Source organism: Festucalex cinctus, chromosome 16, assembly GCF_051991245.1.
Source record: "Festucalex cinctus isolate MCC-2025b chromosome 16, RoL_Fcin_1.0, whole genome shotgun sequence".
Lineage (NCBI taxonomy): Eukaryota > Metazoa > Chordata > Actinopteri > Syngnathiformes > Syngnathidae > Festucalex > Festucalex cinctus.
Window position 1 is genome coordinate 21,532,161 of NC_135426.1, and position 16,979 is coordinate 21,549,139.

At 37.2% G+C, this 16,979-nt stretch overlaps 1 protein-coding gene across 8 annotated transcripts; it reads right to left on the reverse strand.

Annotated features, from left to right (window-relative positions):
• Window positions 1-17: 17 nt before the first annotated feature.
• On the reverse strand, window positions 18-16,661 carry LOC144002991 (tetraspanin-8-like). 8 transcript variants are annotated; one of them, XM_077498687.1, is made up of 13 exons: window positions 16,484-16,661; window positions 15,037-15,090; window positions 9,734-9,864; window positions 7,892-7,966; window positions 3,739-3,817; window positions 3,465-3,530; window positions 2,491-2,607; window positions 2,186-2,260; window positions 1,997-2,092; window positions 1,841-1,930; window positions 738-800; window positions 535-614; window positions 18-436 (listed from the first exon to the last, which is right to left on the reverse strand). In XM_077498687.1, exons 5-13 carry the CDS (start codon window positions 3,796-3,798, stop codon window positions 418-420), a joined length of 666 nt encoding a protein of 221 aa, XP_077354813.1. In that variant the 5' UTR covers window positions 3,799-3,817; window positions 7,892-7,966; window positions 9,734-9,864; window positions 15,037-15,090; window positions 16,484-16,661; the 3' UTR covers window positions 18-417. The 8 variants fall into 8 exon arrangements, with proteins under 8 accessions (XP_077354813.1, XP_077354806.1, XP_077354807.1 ...); XM_077498680.1 differs by having other exon boundaries at window positions 531-614; XM_077498681.1 differs by having other exon boundaries at window positions 531-614; window positions 16,446-16,661.
• Window positions 16,662-16,979: the final 318 nt, after the last annotated feature.

The following is a 16,979-nucleotide window of genomic DNA, read 5'->3' on the forward strand; positions in this document are numbered from 1 at the left end:
ATCTCTCCAACAAGAGCAAAAATGCAATCATTTTATTGCACAATTCAATGTTCAAATTTAAAAACAACAATAAAACAATGTAAACATCACAGCTAAAACATCATGAAATTCCTTTACATGCCAAAGTCATTTGAGGACTCCCACACTTGTTCAATTGCACACAACACATCCACATTCACTAATGCGCATTCCGGTTAAGTTAAAAGCAAGCTCGTATTCCACACACGTGCCTTTGACCTGAGAGGTCACGTATTGGACGTTAATACTTTCTGGCGTGTCGATACTCGTTGCGGCGAGGCGATCAGGTGAGCTCGGCGGGCTCGGCGAGGACGGCGTAGTTTCCCGTTTTGGCCTCTCGGCTGTACGCCACCACCATGGTGTCCTTTTTCGGTCTCAGCTGGCACAGGATGGCGATGCTCAACGCGCAGGCCAAAATCTGGGGAGGAACAAGACGACGCCAGTGCGGTGGATTCAAAGTGCTCGTGCGGAAGCTTGTAAAATGGATGGACAGACATCCAGAGCGCCCGTACCCACAGTGAAGTCAAGCCCATTGAGATGCCCACCACCATGTTGATGGCCACGTTTAAATGTGAGATGAAGACCGGAAGACACGGCTGCAACAGACAACAAACACGTTGCACCAAATTTGAATGAATTACTGTATGAGATGAGATATTGTAGCAGTTTGTACATATGGACACTTTTACATGAATGCTCAATAAAAGTGTGTACTGTACCTCTTTATAAATCATAACTTGCGTGTTCTCTCTGAACAGGCTGCTGTTCCTGGGGGCGGCCACCTGGGACACAAATGACAGCAACAGGGACAGTAAAGAATTTATATTTACATAAGAAAAGGGTCTGCAACCTGCGGCTTGAGTGACTCTTTAACTCATTGACTGCCATTGACGGAAAAAGACGTCAAATAATGCATTTTTGCTGGGCTGGCAGTGAATGTTTTAAACACAATGTGCCAATATATTTTGTGATTATATTGCAGCATCCTTTTTTCCCTTTTTCTTTTTTTAAGGCAAATTTTGCTTAAAAATCCGTCAATTTTGGTTACATCTCATCTTAACTCATTGACTGCCATTGACGGAAAAAGACGTCAAATAATGCATTTTTGCTGGGCTGGCAGTGAATGTGTTAATCCCTCACCTGTGGGTCTCTAAAAAAAATAAAAATAAATAAATATATATATATATATAATTATTATTATTATTAGTATTATTATTAACATTTATTTTTTGATCAAATATTCTTAAAATGAAGTAATGATTTAGATGAAAAAAAATCAATAATTACTAAAAATAATTACAAATATTTAACTTGTCAGAAAAAGAGACATAAAAGGTAGTTAGTTACAAGTTTTAAAAATTACATACAAATGTCCAAAAGGGAAGAGGGAAAGGGGAAAAATTACCATAAAATGTCCATGAAATTGCCAAAAATTTCAGAATTGAATATAAAAGGCAGAAATGAAAACTTTTAAAAAGTAGCAATAAAATGTCCAAAAACAAAAGAAAAAAAAAAATCCTGAAAATGACAATAAAATGAGCACAAAATTGCCCAAAAAATGTCACAAAATTGATTAAAGAAAAGGCAGGCAAGAAAATGTTCCCCCAAAAAAAGAGGAAATCCCAAAAATCACCATAAAATGTTCACAAAATTGCCAAAAAATGACTGAAATTGATAGTAGTACAGACAGGAAAAAAATGTCAAAAATTAGCCATAACATGTCCAAAAAAGGAAGAGGAGAGGCAGAAAAAAAAAAAAATAATAATCCCGAAATCACCATAAAAGTAGTCCAAAAACAAAAGAAAAAAAAAATCGTCCTCACACAGTTGGCCAAGGTGTCGTTGCACAGGCAGGACTCCGAGATGTTGTAGCCCCACTCCACGTAGCCCTGTTGCACTCCGCAGCACTCCAACTAGGACGCAAACAGAAGAACAGAGAAGTCCTCCATTTTGTCTTTGCGCCAGCTGATGTCACCCACTTCTGTTTGGGTCTCCTGCAGGACTACCAGATCCACCTCACTGGCGTTGCTAATTGGCTGCATGTGGAGGTACAAGCCGGACACCAGATTGACGATCTGCAAAAAGAGGGAACGCGCATGGGAATTCTTGCGGCGTAATTCATTCATCAGACTTGGTGAGAAAGTGAAGAAAACGCATCTTGGCATTACCACAGACCGCATGATCAGCAAATTGACGGCCATGTAAAGCACAAACAGGCTGCACAGGATCATTCCAACTGTGAACTGAGATACAAAACAACAAACAAACAATACAGAAAATATAAAAACATTGGCCAAAATAAAGAATATTTTACCCCCCCCCCCCCCGGTTAATGTAATCTATAACTTGTAGAATACAAATTATTTATTTATTTATTTTCAAGAGGAGAAACTTAGAAAAAACAATTAAAAGAATGAAGTTGCACAAGTGAGCACACCCTCTTACAACGAGGAGTGAGCCTGTGTTCACCTACCACAATGAGCACCCATCGCTTCTCTTTACAGGCACCGTACAAGCCGATGATGGGCAGGACCAGGATGGTGATGGACACAGTGTACATGACGTTGATGCCCACGATCATGTGTTCGATCTGTTTGGAAAGTGAACAGAAAAACGTGCCTGTGTTATGGTCATATTGTGCAAAATGATTCTCAATTGACACGACGGTGGACAAGTTGATCTGGTAAGTCTTTTTCTATTCATATTTATAGTTCTTTTATTTTGTTTGTTTCATTTGAAAGCAATGTTATGGCAATGCAAAAATTAAACAATAAGATCTTTTACTCACTTTACAGCTATTTTTTTTTTTTTTTTTGGGGTGGGGGGGGGGGGGGGGGGCAAAAACATACACTCCAAAAATGCAAACCTGTTTCGTTTATTTTTAGATTATTTTCCCAAAATATAAAAGCGGTTAGGAAATATTTTTAAATATATACAGCAGTGTGCCTCATTTTATCTCTATTTCAAGTACAATACAGCATTGAATGATAAATTGATCTTTTGTTGAATTGATTATCCCAACTCAGTAGTTTATTATTGTTTTATTATTATTATATTATCATTATTATGTGATGTTGTTAATGCACGCACACTTTGAGTTCCTGCACACATTGACTTGCTTCACAGGCATGTTACGTTCCCCTTCATCTGACAATTAGTGTAGATTTTAAACATAGAAGGCCAAAACATCCCTAATGAAAATTAAATTGCACTAAAAAAAACTAGCCACCAGAGGGTGCTAGAACTGTACAAACGAAAATCAACATGACAACAAATGTGTTCCTTTTAAATATTGTGAACATGACGACGCCGATATTGTGGCACTTTTAATATCACGATATCACGATATTGCGCTTATCGTTACATCCCTATTCATAACTTCCGCCCTTCCACAGGTTTTGTCAAGAGATAAGCCAGAATGACAGTTTGGCAGATAGGGGGCGTTACCTGCTCATCCCGAGAGAAGTGCCCGTGGCTGAACAGCGTTCCGGCCAACATGATTGCTCCGATGATCTGTGACGAAGAACAACAAACAAACAAACAAACAAACAAAACTTTTGTTATTACTGACAACACACAAGTTGTGACACATTATGAGAGCTTGTTACCAAAAAAATCAGTTGTCCTACACTGAAAATAAGTTGCCTGAGCACCAACAAGCAGTAACATGATGCATGTGGGAAAGTATGTATTAAAAAAAACAAAAAAAAACAGCACTCACCGTCATCAGACTTGTGGCAATGATAAAACTCCTTTTCAACCAGATGTTCACTTTCCCCATTTTGTCTCCGGCAATCCTCCTGCAGTGTACAAACAAACCAAAAGTAGATTAATCGGTCTTCACAGTGCACTGACAATTACAAATGTGCAAAACAATAAAACAGAAACCGCACCCCCTCCTCTCTAACTTTCTGTTCTGTTGGTGAGCAGAGGAAATGGAGGGGAGGTTGGGTGGGGGGGGGGGGGGGGGGGGCGGGATTAGAATTGCATTGGGACAAGGAGGTGGGGTGTGTGAAACGAAGGATATTTGGGAAGAAAGTTGAACAGATGTTAGCATTGTTCATCCATCTCACTTTATTTATTTTTTTTCCTGATGTAAAGAGGGGGAACTCCTCCCACAACGCCTCCATCCAGATGTGTCCCGTGCAAAGGAATGCTGGGAAGCAACGTTTCAAATATTGTCACAATGCCTTTAAGGCTAAAAAGAGAACACGAAACCTGTTGGGGAATAAAGGAAAACAAAAAAGGCTGGTGCGACTTGGTTCCATTCTCAGCAATAATAACGCGTGCATTGTCTTGGGCACACAAGCCATTTAGTGTGGTGGAAGTACACGAAAAAGTTAACACACAAACATTTGAGCACTTCCTGACTTCTCAGTGCACAAAAACATCCAAACCTAAGCTTTTTTTTTTTTTTTTTTAAATCCTCTTTCAAACCTAAAAAGGGAAGCATTCAATGTTGATTCTCACGCAAGAACACTGTCAAGATAAGTGGAGGGCTGCTTCAGATACCACACAGAATAATATTTTTGGATCGGCTATACATATACGAAATTCCATTAATCCATTCTAGCCCCCTCAAAATAATACACAGGTAAAAAGTACAAAACATCTTACTACATGTAAAATTATTTATTTATGTTACTAGTATTTTTTACTAATTTGCTCCCAAAAACGTATAAATACGTTCTATTTTAAATGTATTAAGGGTCCCAAAGACTTTTTTTTTTTTTTTAATGCTAGAGCATACAGAAGGCTTTGATGCAGCCTCTCAACTGCAGAGAATGGGTGAAGCAATGGTAGTAATTGCGAAAAACGGCCAGCAGGTGGCAGCAGAGTATAAGAGATCAACCAGAGCCATGTTGAAAACAAGCTAATAATAATAATGATGAAACTTAGCTCTCTTCTAATGCTAATTGCTGCAAAACGGAAACAGATAGAAATGTATTTTTCCCCCCGATGAAAGAAGAGACTATCATCCTTCTTTTGGTAGGTTCCATGTTTTTATAGCAATACAACACAATATTCTGTGGGCCTTGCAAAATCGGTCAAAATCCAGTAAAACAGCCGGGAGCGAACGGGATTGCGAAATGTGAAAATGGCGGCGAGTGAATGAGTTAATGTGCTGCTACAAATTAATGCAACTCGATTTTTATCCACCCTTATATTAGATGAAATGAATGACCAAAGTAAAATAAGCTACAGCCATGTCTCCAAGCTTCAGCAGGGTTGACCTTTTGGGGTCACGCCGAGAGCAGTAAAACATCTGTGCAACACGTCACCTTGGTATTCCGTTTACTCCTTCCATGTCACGTTTACATAAACAACTGAAGCCAGATTTCCACATGCTTGGCAAGCTTGCACCCTCCCCCCCGCCCCCTTTTCCGCTTCCCAAATCATCACAGGGGGTGGTCTTGCGATTTTCCGTGTCGAGGTAAAGCTACGTTGACACTATCTTTATCTTCCAAGCGCACCACGGACAGAAAGACGACATGGGTGAACAGGAGGGTAAACATGACTCAGGCTCATTTGGTGGACTGAGAAAGCTCATTGGTCGTTGCTATGGCGTGGGAATGCATGGTTGCCAATGGAATTAGTTCCCTTATATTATCTTATGTTATAATTCTACTAGTACAATATTTATGGGCATGACCTTATTAATTAATTACTATTTGACAGAAAACTAACATTTATTCTGGCGTCGTGCCATACAAGGCCAAAACTGCCCCACATTTCTTTTTTTTAACTCATTGACTCCCAGCCATTTTCACAAAAGTATTTTTTCTTTTCTCATTTTCAACATGGCCATGGTTGATCATTATATACTCTGCTGCCACCTGCTGGCCGTTTGTGTAATAACTACCATTTCTTCAACTGTTCTTTGCAGTTGAGAGGCTTCATCAAAGCCTTCTGTATGCTCTAGCATAAAAAAAACAAACAAACATAAAAAAACGTATAAATACGTCTTTGGGACACTTAAAACATTTAAAATAGAACGAATTTATACGTTTTTGGAAGCAAATGAGTTAAGAAAGCCTTGACAGAACATGACAAATGTCAGGGACCAATCAGAACGTGACGAGCCCGGAGGGGAGAAAACGTTAACTGGTATTCGTGGAAAACCGCCGCCCCTCAAGGAAACCGGGATAAGTCGTGAGAAAATTTGGCCAATATCCTGGCATACTTGTTTTGGGGCAAATGTGACTGCCGTGGGCGGCGGGGACAAAGTGTAAAAAGCCGAGAAATCATTTGTTTGACACAGACTCGGATTGTTTTGGGAATACATGACTTCATGTGGGGAGTATTTGCACTGCCCACACATGCGTGGAAAACAATCGCCGCTTCTTTTACTTGAGCTTTTGGGGAGATGAAGCTAAAAAAAAAAAAAAAACACACAGGCTAACCCTTAAACTACTCTACAGATGTCGCTATGGCAACCCTCCCACCCCACCGTGCCTAATCAGTGAGGTGGAAACAGCTATCAAAGCAGAAGCGCACTAGCGTTAATATGATCAACATGCAGAGTGTCGCAAGATTGAGGGGAAGTTGTGCAAGCGCTTTGGATAGCTGAACTGTCAGGAAGCGGAACTTTACTTTGGAGGCATTCACAAGTATCTCTTGCATTCCTGGAATGTTTTTTTTTTTTTTTTTTTTTTTTTAAATGTCTCTACTCCAGCTCATCTTTGATTTTTGTTTTGACTTCTTTTCAAGGTTGGATCATGTGAACGCTGTTAACACTGTTTCCAATTTGTCAGGGATTGCTGAAGTGTGAAGGGGGAACCACGACAGAAACACTCCAGGAGACGGACGAGGCGATATAATATTGTTTTTGTGTCTTCGATTCGTATCTTTGATTGATGATGAAATTGTAAAGAAAGCTGGAGTTGTGTTGGTAGCGACATTGGGCTCAACTCTAAGAAATTCCCTTTGATTATAATTATCAAAGAAAAACTATGTGAAGAAGCCTTTTGGCATAAACAGCTCAAGAGTTGGGAGTCATTAAATGATTTTTAAAGGGGGGTGATGACAACAATTATCATAAATATTAGTCATAGTTTATTTATAACACCAAGTAACAATATTTATTCTCTTTTTAATCCCTGGAGGAACTTAATATGCTGTTGTTGTTGTTGTTGTTGCATGCATTCATCACATTAAAAATAAGTACTTCACAATAATGCGACATTAGTCATTTAATTTTTAATTTAATTTCAATGTCGATTTTATTTAATTCTTCTAATTTAATTCCAATTTAATCTTGGAAAAAATGTATTTTTTATTTTTATGTTTTGATTAACTTACATGGTTAAAGTTACTTTTTTTTTGTCTTTTAATTCTGTTTTTAGTTCTCCAAATTTAAAGAAATGTTTAAGTTTACTCTAATTTTCAGTCCTTTTATTTGATTTAAATTAAATTTTAAATAATAATACAAAAAGGTTTCTCTAGATACTTCATTCTTCGTTTTGTTTTACGTTGTTCTGCTTAAATTTTGTAAAGCATTCATTTCAGTTGTTTTAATACTAACGAGTTAAACCCAACTATTACTTTTTGTTTGAAATCATAATAAGTCTTTCTATAGGTTCAAGTTCCAAAAGAAAACGAATGTATTTTGACAAGTTTTATGATTCTCGCTTGTAACGCAGGCGCCCTCTAGTGGTATGTAACAATCACTGGCGTGTCAATGGTTATGTAAACCTTGCCTTTAAATATTCAACATTTTACATTTACTTTACTTTAATGTGCAATAAATTTAAATTGAATCATTATTTGATTAGTTCTTTGTTCCGCTAATAATAAAGCACAGTGTTGCTGTTAATGTTCAAACTTCAGAAAAGGATACAGTGGCTTACAATAACATAAAAATAAACACTCACCATCCTCAGTCTTGTCAAAATGATGACACTCCTTTTCAACCAGATCATGTTCCAATTTTGTCTCTGGAAAACCTTCTGCGGTGTTCCATGTAAAAAAAAAAAAAAAAATTGAAATAAAATAAATGTAAAATCAGTGTCACATTTTCCAAGGATTCCAATAATGATGAAGATAATGTGTGGAAAGATTAATCACGGCAGTTGAAAATAAATCATGATGCTTAGAACAAGTCAGTAAAGTTGTGAAGAAAATAAGCATGTGTAAGCTGCACATGCATATAAAACGTATACTTGTCTATTGAGCCTACAAAAACAAAAACAAACAAAAACACATTTAAAGTGAAGTTGTTTGAAAAATATTTTTTCCCCCCCTAAAAAGCAGTGATTTTAAGATAATAGAGAAACCAAGTTTTAGTTATCTTTAAATGTTGTGTGCTGTCAATACCCCTAGATGGCAGTAGAGTCACTCCACAAATTTTAGATTATATTTTCTGTCCCTCGCCATGAAATTTCAAATCATGTAAAACATGTAGGACTAATTATAAAAGACCAAAAGAGCTCCAAAATGTTGATTTTGTTGATATGTTTTCCTTTTAATTATGGAAAAAAAAATGTCAATGTATCTCAGAAACATTTTGAATGATAATAATTTTAAACTCTAGACAATTCCATTGCTAAAACTTGTTTAGCCATCTGGAGGAAGATAAAAAGTGAGATATATGACTCAGCAAAAATGGTATCATCACGCTATTAAAGAGACAGTGTGTAGGATTTAGTGCCATGGTGAACTAATAGTAATAGGATAACTAATACATTTTAAAACGCCACTATTAATTTTAATTATGTGGAGAAAAAAAAAAGTTCTATCACATCAACGTACATGTTTTTATATAATCAGTTTTGCTAGCTTTGGCTAGCGTCCATTGTTAGCTGTTTCTGTTTGCACCTGCTCACCGGGCTGCACGCTCACTTGCTTTAGTGGTAGACTTGCAAAGTGTCATTTATATGAGTTGCCATGCTAAAAAAACAAACAATTGTTGCATTCTACTAGTTCACCACTAGATGGAGCTAAATCCTACACACTTTCAATTTAGCATATTCGTTCAGTGTTTTTGTATCAGGGAGGTATTGTATCGTAATCGAGCTTGTTGCTTTTTAAAAAAATAGCCACTAGAGGGCTCCACTCTAAAGTTTATTCCCTTGCAACCGGATGACACGACCGTGACAGCGTCAATCACAAACACTGTTCAGCCTTCAATGCAAACTGCGGTGACGTCATCACAGGCGCTCGACCATCACACCAGACTGACTTCAGCGGCCCCCCGAGGGAACTCGGCTCATTGGGCGCACCATGCGTCCACTCCCACTTTTTGTGCCCAAAGCCGTAATCATTTCCATTTTGATGGGCCTCCGCTTTGCCGCTTGAATGCTGATTCCTGCCAAGGTCAAAACTGCAACATCTAAAGGAGGATTGTCGAGAAAGGAAACTTTGTGCAATTGCGTTGAAACTGCTTCATGTTTTTTTTGAAGTTGTGACGTGGTGAACAACTACATTTTGACCTGGACTGCCATTTTTAATCTGCCAATAAATACACTTGTTGCATTTATTGTCCTTTTATGAAAAACATCGCTTGGCTATTCAATGCTAACGCTTCAAATAAGACTTATAAAATGAGTTGACCCTATAACGTTCAGGTCAAATTTGAATGGTTTTGACATAAAAATGTACGCACACAAATATGAAACTTCCCTTGTGACTTTGGACTCTCACATATTAGTAACAACAGTTTGTTTGTCAGTGGCACATTTGAAACGAAAACACGGTTTCCTTCAAGTATAACTTACGTAAGCCTTTTCATATCGGTCGCTGCTTTGTCGTGAGTGTTCCTTGTTGCCATGGCGCCACGAGGATGGATGTTGTTTGAAGGGCAAATGGAGGGAAAGGCCCAACAAACCATTTGAAGTAGACCGAATCGCTGTAAAAAAAAAAAAGAAAAAAAAAAAGAGGCCTCTCGCATACTGTGTACACACATTTACACAATAGTAGACAACGTATAAAGTGGAGGAAAAGAAAATGGATTGATTGCCGTATTTTGTGGAGTGGGAGACTGGGCCGAAACAACAGCCAAAACAACGGGATCATGTGTCGTACTATTTGAATAAATATGAGCACTTTCGGTCTCTTTTGTGCAGAAAAACTAAACAAAAGTGACTCTCATCATCCAAAAAGGAAAGAAATGCAGCATTTCCTCTGTAATTTTAAGTCGAGTTATTTAAGATTTGACTTTAAGATGTACAGAATAATTCCGAGAACGCAATCGCAATTTAACTCAAATTAAAATGGAAACAAATGAACTAAAAATAAACTAACGCAAACTGCATTTGCGTTTCTATAACTGAAACTAACTATACTGATGGCGTAAATGTTCTTCATTTTCGTCTTTGTCAATTTGTGTCAATTTGTGTCTAATTTATGTGTAGTATATTTGGGGTAATTTTAAATGTATTTATTTCAGTATTACTGTATATGGCCTTAAAGAAGAAGGAAAGTTGAACAATCGTTTGGGAATTGCAGTTTACTTTACAGTATACACAACACTTTGTGACCTTTTTTTTTTTTTTTTGTCTATCTTGCAGTTGATAAATAATCCATACCTTAAACAAACCAGCTCTAAAAAAAAAAAGGTCAAAATAAAATGAAAACAAACTGTAATGAGGAATACAAAACTTGTTCTGACCCTGATCCCAGATTGTTTATTTATTTTTTAAAGATTCTTAGATAATTTCTCAAATGGCTGCCTAAGTTATTTTAAAGCTTTATTTTCAAATCATCTTACAGTGATTTAATAATGTAAATTAATTTGCTACTTACAGTTCAGTTGTACTAAAATAAACTAAAACAAAACAAAAACAAACAAAACTTTGAGAAGCACGGCAGCCTTTTCCCAGAAAATAACTTTTGGTTATCAAAACTATTGATCTGATGGGCATAGATTACAGTATACAAAAGGTATTGGAATTCATAAAAACTATTACAGTATCCTTCATGTTGACAGATGATGTCATAAATCACGTGATTTCTTTTCGACGGAAAGTAATGAGAAATGATGTCTTCCTTTCACTGACCTGATCAGGTCAAGGTCAACAATTTGCAGCTGCCATTCGTCACGCGAAGCAGCGCGGCAGGCGAGGATGGCCGTTCGTTTTGTGTCATCTCATCTGCCGGCCGCTTTAACCGACTGTGCCTTCAAATTGTCAGACGTACACAGTGAAAGCTCGCGTTCGCTAAGGGAGGGTCTTCGAAGGACTTCCTTTCATTGGCCCGCTCATGTTGAAAAGAATGCATTTTCTATGGCTCAAATCTTTTCAGTTGAACCCTCCAAGGACAGCTTATTGCGGCTGAACAGAATATCTGGCACCTTCGACTAAAGGTTGACGACTCAAATGCGGCACAGTCGCCATGGCAGCGGGATAAAGACCGCTTGCAGGAGTTTTGCGGAGTGAATAGAGGGCCTTTTTAACACCGGTTTCATTGAGAAGAGTTCGAATTACAATAGCGTTAGCATTTACGTTTTAATGTATAAATTTATCACCGTGGTTTGCAAACTTTTGACATCAAATACCACCTCAACGAAATTACAATGTTAAAAACCAAATTTGTTGCCAGGCCAGTTAAAATGGATCTTTGACGTCTATAGACGTCAATGGCATTGAATGAGTTAAAAAAAAAAAAATCATAGTCATACCACTAGAGGGAGCACTTTGGGTACTTGTACCAACCTTTACAAATCAATGATTTAGCATAAATGTCAATTATTAGCTGTACTTTGAACAATATAAAACATTTTACTGGAAGATTCAATATATCGGCAGTGCTTAATCTGAATCTCAATTCACCAACTCAAAATGTTGCCACGATATGAAGCATTTTTTCTTCTTCTAATTTTTGGTGAGCAAATGGTGTAATGTTGTGATTTACACTTTCAAGCTAGGAAGCATTTCCGTAGCATGAATGATGTCCTTACACCCAAAATAAATAAATAATAATAAATAATCTCTGATCTAATACTCAAGTAACTATAATAAACAACCAATAAATAACTTCACTGCAATGCTATATGACATTCAGTGATGCAAATGTACTAATTATTTCAGCACACAGTGTGGATGTATATGGTCTAAAATACTTTTATTTTTGCACACGCGCCATAGTAAGAATTTTAAGAATTGTTCATACTTATTTAACAAAGTTTTTTGTTTTCATTATGCCACCATTTTAGCACTGCAATTCACCTCTGTGGCTGTTGCCAAGCAACTCCTGACATTTTGAAGGATGCTGGATTTTCACATTGTGTTTGTATGCTGTGTACTTTATTTATTTTTATTTTTTTATAAATATGTTTACATCATCCAAACTTAATCACACCCTAAGGCCGCCTGGTATGTAAATAGATTATTAATTGTGATGTAATTTTTCCTCCTTTGCATATTTTGGAGCATGTCGGAGACTAAGACAGCTAAAAACTGTGGAGTATATAGAAAACAAAGCAACAGTAAACAGAATGCTAATCTGCCATCTAACTAATTAAGTGGCTCAATTTTGTCATTAACAAAAGAACGTGATTACTTGCCAAGTTGCTTCCGCATGTCCGTAAGTGACGCAAAAAGTAGTTGCAATCATAACAGGACAGGACAAGGTGCTCGATTAAATCATCTTTCTCTTTCTCAGTCCACCTCAGAGTACAACCATGAGCCTGCATTAATTCACTTCCTGGAGTGGGACTATGTGGCGCCGAATGATTGGATGAAGCCGTTTTTAAAGATAATCTTTTTAATGAACTGATTACGTTCACTCAAAAGTCATGCCATGGCCGTCTCGATTGGGATTGCACTAATGAGTCTTTAACATTTTTTTTTTTTTTTTAATGCGGATTACAACATTTTTTTTATGGATGTATGAATTAAACAGAAACATTCATGCTCTTACTACTCCTTGTGTATATAGTCTACTTTTTTTCCCAATATTTATTATTGCATGAACTACCAAAAGGTGAGTTCAGTGTGGTATTCAGGCTTGTATTAATGGTATTTATGAGCTTCATGTGCTTGTATTGACTAATTTAATAACTGAATACAATAATTTGATAGATGCATTATGATCCTCTTGCTTTTAAGGTAGATAGGACCTTCCAAGCCATTTCAAATACAGCCCAAATATGTGCAGATGTCAACCTTTTGTTTTATTGAACCATCATTTCATTTTTCAAAATAAATTTCTCAATGCATGTATAAAAGATCTAAACTTCAACAACAAAGAGTTTGAACAATTACAAAAATAATCAGATGCTATGATTTTTATTTTTATTTTTTTTTCTTCTTCTTCTCAGTGCAAAGAGCTCTTGTGTGTGTGTGTGTGTGGGGGGGGGGGGGGGGGGGGGGGGTTACAATTCGGGGAGGGCACAAAACTGCTAAACAGCAAATCTGGCTACATTAAGGTTAAAATTAAGGTTACTCATTTTATTTTTGCATTTTTCAACTGCTCCAAATTTTAATATTAAAATGTATTTTAAAAATGAGGAATACTGTACTCACGTCGTATAGAGCAGTTCAAGACCAGGGGTAACCGCATCTGCCATCTAGTGGTGAATTGTGACATTACAACTTATTTTTTTCCCTCATAAACCCCCCCAAAAAATATTAAACAAAAAAATGCAGATAAACCTCCAATAAACCTTTTCACAAAAAAATGGTGGCTTAATTCCCTCCAAAAACAAACCAAAAAAAAGAAAGAAAAAAAGTGAAGTACCAAGCTTGTTTAGAAGCTTGTTTATAATTTCCCGCCCCCCCAAAAATGTAGATTTTTTTTTTTTTTTTTTTTTTTACAAATTAGCATTTATTTTGGGGAAGGTTGAGTCCACTACTGCAGCGCCAATTGTCCATCTATTTTGTCATGTTCTCCTCATCATCACATCAACTATACCTAATGATGAACTATATTAAAAACAATTGATAAGCACCGCAGTCACGCAAATGTTATTCTACCCTTAAAGTCTCACATTTTCCCACAAAGTCACCCCCCCTCCCGATATAGGCGTGAGGATGCGCCGCACGCCCGAGTCTCTGCCTCTGAAGTCACATTCCTTCCACTATCATCCCACTCAAACACAGACGGCGCCTTCAGCTGCGAATGTGATGCCAGTGATACATTCAGACGCTGGTAATCAAATGATGCTAATGAAACAAAGAGGCCCGCAGCGCCTGCAGGCACCAGTCCGTCTGAGCTGATAAACACAAGCAATCTCGCGGTGAGGCCTTCTCAACATCCAGGCGGCTGCTGACATACTTTTACCGCTTTGGAAATTACGTGTTGAAGAAAAATTCCACTTGAATGTTTTTTTTTTTCCAACCCTGGAGGTTGGCCTGCGTTGCTATTTAAACAGACGTTGGTAAACTTCTGCAGGTTTTAGATTTCAAATTGAATGCTTTCTTCTTAGCGGTCACGTTTGAATGCATATTTACATATTCATATAGTTTCAAATTAGACAATGCAACTTCTGTAGAAAGAACTGAAGTGAAATGTGGTGGAATTACGTTTATACTGAAATGGCTTGAATTGGTCAAGAAATGTGGTAGGAAGAGCTAAATATGGACATTATGTGAGAAATGGGAAATTTGGGGAATTATTGGTATGCAAAATTATTATTATTATTTTAAGTCCTTCACTTTATATCGTTTTTTTAGGTGAATGAAAAATGTGGAATTCTGGAAAAACTGCCTAAAAAATGTCAGTTGGCCACTTTATTTTCCTTCATTTGACTTTTACTTTCCTTTCATTTTAATATAAATCATTTAAGGTCACTTATACTCTTCTACTTTATACTTCACCTCCACTGGCTGCTTATGCCGTTTCAATTTATTTTCAAATGTCAAAATAATCTTTCTTGACTATGACTAACATAGTCTAAATGTTAAGACAAAATATTGGTGCATACGTGTTGAAAGTCCATATTTGGTAATGGCACAGATGATATTGTTTTTGCCAAGCAGAGTTGTGGAAATTCATCTTAATTACATGTGGATTAATAGCATGATAAGCATAATAGATCCTAACTTATCTGGCTGAAAGGAGGTTAATGGGAAAAAATTACCTTGTGACATCAGTCTCATTGAAGGGCATGTGAATCCTTATTCAGCCATTAAATCTGCATAAAAAATGAATGACAATAAAATGTTAGCGGCACAGCTAAGTGAGTAGTTGTGACAAATAGTTTGAATGGATATTAAGAATACTTTTTACATGACAAGGGAGAATGTTAAACAATTCTTGAGGGTGAATCCAAAGTCTAAATTGACATTGGTTATTTTATTCAATATTTGAAAAAGACTTGAATGCATGTTGCCCCTGTTCAAATAAAAAGTCAATTCTTTTCGTTGAAGGGATCATGTCCTTCACGCCCCTTTCAGCCTTTCTTGAAACGATGAATAAACGGAATGCAAACTAAGCACACTATTGGGGCGATAAGCTTCGCTCCACTGCTAGACTGATATTGTAAACTGAACACAAGCAATTCATGTTGGTCTGGAAATTCTGAATATATTGCAATCGGCCCGATATTCAAGGATACACAGTTTGCTAATACTAAAATAATTAGCTTATTGGCTAAGTGGTTTATGTGGAGACAAATATGGATTTGCACAAATTCAATTTTGTGATGGGATTATCTTTTGAGGATGATAGGTGCCATTTTCAAAAAATTTAAAATAATGCAACAAAACTCACCGACATATATTCACTAACTGGAATCCTTATGACCCGATTTGACACAATGACAAAAGACAGTTAACATCTCTCTAACAGCAAGTACAGATTGATGAGACAGCTAGCATCTCATGTTAGCTATTAAGTCTTACTCCCATTGAAGGAGCTATTTTCTGTGGATATTAAATCTTCTGTACTGTTCCTCCTTAAACGAAATAGAACTCTGCCGCTCTTGTCTGTAGTAACTGCGGACCAGCAAATGATAAATTGCAAAACGTTGACTGGAAATTAGGTTGTGAATAAGCTGTTCCACTGGTGCGGCGCACTTGTAGGGCACGGGGCTTTGCGATTGGCAATATTTCTGCTTTGTAAATGGCTGCACTTGAGAATTTCAACATGCTGATTGAAGTGGAGGGACTGAACACAAAGACAATCAGTGGAGCGCAAAACTCTTGCCAAGACTCAGCCAGTCCCCCTTTTTTGATTCAATCAGTATTTTTACTACCCTGCTTGATTTTTAACAGTAGCCACTGGCTGCCCTTTGTTTGCAATCTTGCCATAACATTGAAAGCAGTAATTTCACTGCATTTTCTTTAAATTGTGTCCATCTCTCTAATCGGCAATGTGCCATGATTAGTTAGTAAGTGTGTCATCCATTTTAAACCCAAAACCAGTGATTTTCAAAGTGTGCTAAGTGCCACGAGTACTATGACGGCTCCCTCTTGTGGTGTGTGAAAGAATCACTGTGCAAGTACAGTCCAGTTGTATTAAAGTTTTCAGTTAAAAACAGTTGATTACCTCACATTCATGTGTGCAGATATTGAAGATGATCTTACGTTGTCATAGTCGGTGCGGTGGAGGCTGCGCCTTGTAATGAGCCAGGGTAAAAAACAAAAACAAAAACAAAAAAACATTCCAAATCCTAAAACAGAGAAACTGTGAAAAAAAGGCAGCAGAATAAAACAAACACTCGCCACTTCTGTTGACAACCAGAAAAACGCAGAACACAAACAAAGAAACAAACAAAGCACACCTGGTCAAAATACGGAGGTAGCTGATTGGTGGAAACACACGGGAGGGGCGGAGCAAACAACAGTTACTTCAGTATCTAAAAATCCTGAAAAACATAAATTGTCTAGAGCGCTATTAAACGAATGAAATAAAACATCAAAGGCTGTTTTAGTACTCCAAGTAATAATTCAATCTGAACTCAAGGGTCAAGCAAACATTTTATCAGTTGTGGATTTGAGGTCAAAGGTGTTGCTGAGTTTTATGTTGCATAGCAACTGCAGAGCTGTAAAACTCTGCACAGTCTGAATGAAATGGTGCAGA